The sequence below is a fragment of the Eptatretus burgeri genome, chromosome 13, assembly GCF_056783735.1.
Source record: "Eptatretus burgeri isolate ZD-2024b chromosome 13, Ebu_testis_v1, whole genome shotgun sequence".
In the NCBI taxonomy this organism is placed as follows: domain Eukaryota; kingdom Metazoa; phylum Chordata; class Myxini; order Myxiniformes; family Myxinidae; genus Eptatretus; species Eptatretus burgeri.
The window spans coordinates 52,973,155-52,981,571 of NC_140973.1; the positions used below are offsets into that span (position 1 = coordinate 52,973,155).

The 8,417-nt window shown below is 40.3% G+C and overlaps 1 protein-coding gene across 1 annotated transcript; it reads left to right on the top strand.

Annotated features, from left to right (window-relative positions):
• Positions 1-1,641: 1,641 nt before the first annotated feature.
• On the top strand, positions 1,642-7,952 carry MZT1 (mitotic spindle organizing protein 1). Its single transcript, XM_085852483.1, has 3 exons — positions 1,642-1,779; positions 6,962-7,107; positions 7,216-7,952. Exons 1-3 carry the CDS (start codon positions 1,731-1,733, stop codon positions 7,249-7,251), a joined length of 231 nt encoding a protein of 76 aa, XP_085708609.1. The 5' UTR covers positions 1,642-1,730; the 3' UTR covers positions 7,252-7,952.
• The last annotated feature ends 465 nt before the right edge of the window (positions 7,953-8,417 follow it).

Below are 8,417 nucleotides of genomic sequence, written 5' to 3' on the forward strand. Positions count from 1 at the left end.
TCCTCAAGGTTTCCATCCCTTGTCTGGCAGCCAATGTACAGGCGTGCGAAGAGTTCACGGTCATTCTTGATGGAGGCGAGCTGTTGCTGACCTATGCTCTGGCTTCTTGGAGTGGAAGTGCTGAACACCTTCAGCTTGTTACGAGGAATGGGTGCATCCACTGCCTTTGTTCTGTCCAACAGACACTCTCTGGTGAAAGCCTCAAACTGCTCTTGGCCAATCCTCTTGGCATTCATCACGGTCTCCACAGCAGCAGGATCTGCGATCTCCTTTGTGTCCAGTTTGACGACATCCTGACTCTCCTCCTCGAATGGGTTGCCCATCTCCTCGATGACACCGACGAGAGAGCGAACATCTTTCACAAATGAGGCCTGTACACTTGGCGTCTGATCATGATGACGTGTGTCTGCTGTTTGCCGTCTCCAGTGTTGGTTCCAGTGTGTTGAAATTCAACAATCTGTGCAGCATGGGCAAGATGGACTGCATCACTATCACTGTCCAGCTCACAGGCTTTGGCAAGAGCAGCACCGACATCTTCTTCGAATGCCATCAGGATGTCTCTCCCCTTGGTGTGTGCCCGCATGTCAGGAAACCGAGCCAATAGTCTCTGTTTCAGTCGTGTGGAGTGGACTCTCGTGTCGAGCTGGACTCCTAGCTGTTCCATTCTGGACTGATAGAGCGAGACAAGGTCAGCCAATCTGAATACTGGTGCCGTCTCCTCATCTTGTCTGGTTTCTTCAATGTAGAGGACGAGTTCAGCGAAGACAACTGCTGACATTGGTCGCTCTTGTTTTGTGTCCTGTGATCCTGTTGACTGGGCCTTTCATTTTGAAAATGGTACCATTGGATTCCTTGCCCCCAAAAACATACATTTAGATACCAGAATCAAGTCAATAGCTGCATTACGTCCAAAGAAAATAGCAAATGTAGATTTCAAGTGGCGGCCATTTTGAAATCCAATATGGCGGACATAAAGCGAGAATTTCAAGTGGCCCAATATCTGAAAATGTTCAAAACATATTAATGTACATTTGTGCCAAATTTGGTGCTTGTATCACAAAATGCACAACAGGTTTGCTATGCTGCTACACTACACCGGCCACTGGGACAACCCAGCCATTCAAAGCGGATGTAATCTACGATGCAGCACCCCCTGCTGGCAGTACAAATGTTTGTTTTTTGCGCTGAATGTTCCAATGACGACGCGACCAGAAGTCTGAAATACAAACCAAAATGATTTCTGTTCTTACACAACGGTGCGCAGTGCTTGTGGTTCCAAAACCCTGTCCCAAGTCAAAACCCTGTCTCTGTTCCTCCAATGAGAAAAAGCGTATCGACGATCCAGCGCGTATCAGCTTGAACGCCTCGTTTTCAGATGATTTATCCTGTAAAGTGCATATTAACATATAATAACAATAAACATATATTCAGGTTACATCTATAATTATCATTATGGTATACATTATGGTATTGAATAAAAGCGAAACGACACGAGAAATCCCATCACATTAGTTTGTGCAGTGTTTGTTCCCATGGCGGTATTGGCGGCACGTGTACATGTGGTGTTTTATTTTATTTGGTGCTTTTCCTCAAACGGTTAAACATTGTGCTTGGTCCTTAAGCAATTCCAGAGGAACGCTTGCGAACTTTCCTCTTTAGGTGTAAAGATTACCGTCTGCGGAAGGAAGTGGCGTCATTGCGTCGAGGCGAACGCGATTTGAAGGTAAAACATGGCGGAAACGAAGGGCAGGCTTGGTGCGGCGAGGGAGACACTTGACAGTGAGTTTATACATCACAAGAATGGAATGATTATTTGAGCTGCTCACCGGGATCGAGGTTCTTACCGGATGTTGAGACGTAAAGCGTAGCTTGTGTGCCCCCTCTTCACGGTGTCTTAAACCCTAATATTGCGTAGTCGATCTCGTCGAAAAAAAAAAAAATGTTTTTTTTTGAGATTTGTTCTACCCTTATTATCAGTATTTAAAATGGCGATTTCAGTTAATACAATGGCGATTTCGATGAAACTTGGTTGGAAGGTTCATATCATGACCAAGTTGTGTGCAAATGAGAACCGTTGCTATGGACACCACCGTTACCTCGCAGCGGGACTTTGAAATTTTTGAAAAATCATAAAAAATTTATTTTTTCGAAAATCAAAAATCGGGCCACGAGTGACTGTAGGCAGTACATTCAGCCATATTGTCAAAAATTTCCAGCCGGATCCTATGAAAACTGTCGGAGAAGATAGACTTTGAATGAACCCTGGTCAAAAACAATAAAAAAACGAAGTTCGTTATATTTCAGAGACTATGAGTCAGATATACATGAAACTGGTATGGTAGGTTCATGGTATGTCCTAGTTATGTGTGAGAAAGAACTGTTGCTATGGACCCCTCCGTTGCCTAGTAACGGCCGAAAAACCTCTAAATGTGGGGGGTATTTTAACGAAAAAACAATCTGCAGCATTAACTCTTGAAGCGAGAATCATGAATTTTCTTGTGCTTAATCCTCAGGTCATTCCCCATCGAACGGGCCCATCGTGTCAGGTTCTATTGGGTAGTCGACGACCCATGTCCGCCTACCGGCTTGTCTTAAATTCAATCAATCTTAAAATCAATCTGTCAATCGTCTTAAAATGAGATTTCTTCAGTTTTGAGTGAAGGACATTAACGTACACACTCTGAAACGTGATCATATAATTTAAATGATTGTTGTAAATGATGTTAATTTCACAACCACCCTGTATTCAACTTTATGTATCAACCAAATCTGTTAAACACAACATTCCATCATGCAAAACACAAGATAGGTCAATTTATTTTTTCCAAATTGCCAAATTGTTGTCTCTGTTTCCATGGCAACTATTGTTTATTTGGATTTCGCAAGTATCATGATGTGCACGACATCTTTCTTGCTTGCAAAGTAGCTATTTGCAAGTATATTGGTTGGTCTGGTCTGTTATTGTCTGTCAATCGCCTACAAGACCCATTTTTACTCCGATCTTCACAAAACTTAACCACCTGGTAAAGGCGGTTACAAGCTGGGAATCTATTATGTATGGTCTATCAGCCTCAAGGTCAAGGTCCCAGTCATTTATGGTCTATCAGTCACAAATCGTCAATTTTCATTATATATATATATATATATATATATATATATATATATATATATATATATATATATATATATATATATATATATATATATATATATATATATATATATATATATATATATATATATATACAGTGCCTCGAGATCAGTGTTTCTCAACCTTTTTTTAGGTCATCTCTCACGAGATGACCTAATAAAACCAGTCTCGATGTCCGTACATACGTACATCCCCATGTTTTTCTTCCGATTTTCTTGATATTTGGTATGTGGGTAGATGTCAATGAGGGATGCACGACGGTATGACCTTTGACCTGATTGAAGGTCAAGGTCAATGTCAAGGCCACTACAAATTTGCGCAATCGTCCATTTTCAAAATCTATCTTCTCCGCCGTTTGTGATCCGATCTTCAAAATTTCTTAGGATTCTGATAATATGGAACAATATCTAAATTTGGTCAGGCCAGTTTTTTAAAATTCGTCCTGGTTATCGAGTCACGTGTCTTCAAAGTTGGAAAAATCGTCGATGTGATACGGTCAAAAAAATTTCGCCCGATCTTGATGAAACTTGGTATGTAGGTAGGGGTCGATGAGTGATGCACAATGATATGACTTTAGACACGATTGAAGGTCAATGTCAAGGTCACTCCAAAGTTGAAAAATCAGCTAATTTCAACATTATCTCCACCATTTATTATCCGATCTCGGCGGAATTTCCAACAGATTATGATAGTAGGGTACAATATCTGAATCTGGTCGGTTTGTATTTTTCTAATTTGTAATTTGATTTCTGAGGTTTTCTATCCTTTTTACTCCCGGGCTTTCGTCTGTACGTTGAACCAAAAGACAAGACGACATCGAAGCCATTCTAAGCCGATCAGAGATCCACATTTACAGAGCTTCAGAGATGACCGTCACCCCAACCGGGGGTACTTTTTTTTTCTCCCACGCCCCACTTTGATTTTCAAAAAAATCGTACGCCCCACCATGATTGGAGACACTACAGTACATATAAGACACTACATATAAGGAATTCCCCTTGACGAAAAGTGAGTCATGGTGACGTAACAGCGTTGAATTGATCAAGGGCATATCTTATCGGTGGATTGGCTAACAAGGGCGCGGTGAAGCAGTTTTTAGTTATGACTCTATGAGGCATCAGTCACAGCTTCAAACTTTTGAAAATTTGAAAGTGAAAAGCTATGAAAGCGATCATATATTGATTCATTAATTCTGAATCCTTATGCCCCACCAAAATATTGCCACACCCCACCGGTTGGGCGTGCGCCCCACCTTGCGAAGCACTGCTCTAGATCTACACCTCCTTTTGGGTCATTCCATGTCAAATCATCAAAGAATCTGCCGTCATCTCTCAGATTTTTGTAAAACTTTGGGAACCAATTGGGACCCATGAAAAACGGCAAGAACTCAAATATTTTTGCTAACAGCCTCTTAATTAGTGAGATACAGGCTAACGAACTTTGGACTAATTAGCACGACGTCGCGAATTCAAATGGCCATATCTCTAAAAGTATAACACCTGGAGAGCTGGTTTTGGTGTCATTTTAAAGGTATTTTCATGCCCTATGAATTTGTCTGGGCAACATTTTTCTATCTCCAACCACAAAAAAGTTATCACAAAATATAAACTTCAATCGTGAATCCCTAAAAAATGTATCCTTCAAATTTCCTCACATTCATCCCAGAGGTATCTTATGATGTCAAGAAGCTTCCACATAATTATTGTGATGGGCACTCCAATAGTTTCTGAGATATGAGCAATAATGTACATGTACGTATGGCATATAGGTTCGAAAATCAGCATTTGTAATGTATTATACAATCATTCTAACCTAGCCATGACAGGGAACACAGGGAACGACCATCAATTGCTTTGAAGTATCATATACTTTCATTTTCAACTGGGCCTGAGGGGAAGAAACAAGTGCTGCTGTTGCTGTATTGAAGAGGAAATTGAAAGCCTAAGTCGGGTTAGTGAACACTGTGTACTTGAACTCACTTATTGATTGTATAGTCTGTATTCGTTAGTCTGTATCTCACTAATTAAGAGGCTGTTAGCAAAAATATTTGAGTTCTTGCCGTTTTTCATGGGTCCCAATTGGTTCCCAAAGTTTTACAAAAATCTGAGAGATGACTGCAGATTCTTTGATGATTTGACATGGAATGACCCTTTTCAAAATTTTCACCTTTTGTTGTCTTATAGCCTGGAATTAAATCAGCCTTTTCCCACCTTTATTTACACATCTTAACAACTTCTAAGTGAAAAACAAATTCCACAAATTTCAGAGAATTAATTAAAAACTAGCATAACCCGCGCTCTGCGCGACATGTTGGAGTGGGTGTGTTTGAGAAAGGAACTGATGCAGAGTATCAGTAGTAATTTTACTTTAATGCAGTGAGTGGAATACGATTTCACTGTTTCAGAACCATTTTGTTTACTTTTTTTTGTACCATGCACCTCATATGGTCTTTGAGATAATGTAAGCCGAATATCACGTTACTCGAGCGCAGAACAAAGTCAAAGATAGCGCGACACGAAACCACAAACTCGGAAATAATATATAAGATATAAAACTGGAATATCTTTGTTGGATAAGTTTCCACCCCCTTATAATAGCAATTGTAAATTCGCTCAGGTGTATCAGCTCAGGTGTAACTAGGCTCCGTCGGTATCGATTTTTTTTTTCGATATCAATATACCTGTGGGGTCATTCCGGAATATATCGGTATATCGATATTATTAAAAATATATGGATATATTTAAAAAAGATTTTTTACACAGGTTCCAAAAATACGCAATTGTCCATTGGTCCATTACGTATTCATCTATGACAAACACATCATTGACATATGGTAATTTTTTTGAAGTGTTCCCACATGGGGCTTCCCCCCTCCCATGATTAGAATGGTTATTTTACTTCCAACTTTAACTTGTATTGAAAATTATTTTGTTTTAAAGTGAGATCAGCATTGGTAATCGACACAGGTCAGAATCCATTGCTATTGCGGAACGCTGTACCGGTATCGCCTTCATACCGGAATCGCCATTGCAGATCACCGACTGCACAGAATATCTAAATCCAGATATCCTGTACACATGTGACTGCACCGACTGCACAGGTGTGCCCAAGAGAGATCATGGTTGATAGTGAGACACAGGAGTTTGAATGACTGAACTTCGTGAAGAGGATTTTAAAGAAAGTAGATAGGAGGATTTGCCATACAGCCTTTTTGGAGAGAGATGGTGAGAGTGTGAGATTTTTCAGCAAAGACATATTCCAAGTTTTTGACCAGTTTGTGATTTGTATACATATATATTGTTAAAGGTCCGAATATATTGTAGTCAGACAATCAGACAGACACCAAATTGCGTATTTTAGTATGACACCCAGCAGATCATATCAAGAAGATATCTCTTGGCCTGTTTCTCCTCCAAATCAGGAATGAAACCGAGACCACATGGGCCAAAGGTTAGCACACATGCCAGCTACCTCTGAGCTTGCCCATCAGCTGTTACTTTCATCGATAAGCTCTGCTGTGTTTGTGTGAGTAATCGTATCTTTGTTAGGCAGGCAATCTGGAAGAAACTGTTTAAAGAATAGAAGGTGGACAAAATGCCTTCAAATTGCAATAAACACCACTTTGTTGAAGTGTAAGCGTTAACAACACAACAATGGAATTGCCCCCCTTGGAAGGAAGGAACACATTGTGCCAGCTGTTTGCTATTATTCAAATTAATGCAATTTATTTATCTATTTTTAATCATCCGAGGATTTACCGGATCTTGCTTCCCAAACAAAACCCTGCACTTTACACGGCGTGCGTTTCAGCTCTTATGGAGATATCTGGCTTGCTTAACACTGGCTTAGACATGGAAACTCTATGCATCTGTGTTCGACTGTGTGAACAAGGAGTCAACCCAGAGGCTTTGGCGAATGTCATCAAGCAGCTCAGGAAGGAAATGCACGCTCTGCAGGTAAGGTGTGATGGTGTTTTTAACGATCTTTTAATGACATATTGATGTAAGGACCATTTGAAATGGCTCGTTCCTCCATTTTGTTCCCCCCCCCCCCGCCCCGTACAGGCTGAAGAGATCTCTGTGGAAGAAAGGCCATGCTGAGTTATCTCTGGCTTTAACTGAAGATAGCAGTATTTTAATGGCTCCCAACTTTAACGATCACCATCGATCCATAATGTTTTCTCAAACCGTTTGAGGACTTGAAGAAAGCACTTATAACTTTGTTCTGTTTAATCTTTCATACAAAGTGTAAATTGTATTGAGATGTAACTTTTGCACTGTATGTGAGTTTACAAGAGGAGAGCAGTTATGTATTAAGAAACAAGTTCATAAACATGGTTTGATTGATGGTATTTATCAAATATCATCTTTCTCGAACTTACCTTGACATTGACGCTTTCATCTCCGTGGTGTGGGAAGACCTTCGACTTCGCGTAATTTGTCCTGGGAGTACGACCCTTTCAAAATGATGATGCATCTTTACATGAACCTGTTTGATCTTTAGAGAAATCCTATCCATTGTGAGTAATTGATTTGATTATGGGACAAATATTCTTTGAAGCCAGGATCCTTCTGCAGAATCTACATGTCATCCTTTCAATCCTTATTTATGCAATGATGAGCAAGGAAGTTTTTTGCCTGTTGTTGACTCGTGTTGTGTTGCTCACTCTCTGACTAAACAGCCACAATGTCAACGCGATAAGTGTGTACAAGAGCTGAATTGCTTTTGGTTCATTACAATCCACGAATACCTTTTGATAACTGTGTCCTGTAGCAATAAATGTGTTGTCCAAATGCTGAAATATCCGAGCACCTTTTCTCCACCATTCGATACATGGTAACGGCAAGTAAAGCAGCTGCCTTCATGAGATGCTCGACTGACCTGAGGCACATTGATGATGAAAAGCCACGATGGATTGGATGAGTGGTCAGAGGTGACCTGCCTGCAAAGAAAGAGAGCAAGAAGAGTAGAGTAGGGAGGAGGATGCATCTTGACCCACCTTCTTGTCATCCCCTTAAACAGCTAACTCACAAAATCAAGGGTCCACCATCAAAGGAACAGCTGTGGGATTTGAACCAATGCCACTCGAGTGAAGACCTAAATCTTTCATAACTTCACGACATGCCATTCAGGGAAATTATTTTTTTAGGGTAATTAAATAAATTGTAAAATGGGAATCGAACCTGCAGCATTCACAGAAACCACACACGCTTTAACCTACAAAACCAAACAATTATTTCTCAATGTGAACTTTTATCACCGAAAC

Excerpts from the sequence above, each read along its gene's own strand:
- MZT1 (XM_085852483.1), top strand. The coding sequence starts at position 1,731 with ATGGCGGAAACGAAGGGCAGGCTTGGTGCGGCGAGGGAGACACTTGAC. Across the intron at positions 1,780-6,961 it reads GGCGAGGGAGACACTTGACA|CTCTTATGGAGATATCTGGC; the intron begins GTGAGTTTATAC and ends CGTGCGTTTCAG. Across the intron at positions 7,108-7,215 it reads AGGAAATGCACGCTCTGCAG|GCTGAAGAGATCTCTGTGGA; the intron begins GTAAGGTGTGAT and ends CGCCCCGTACAG.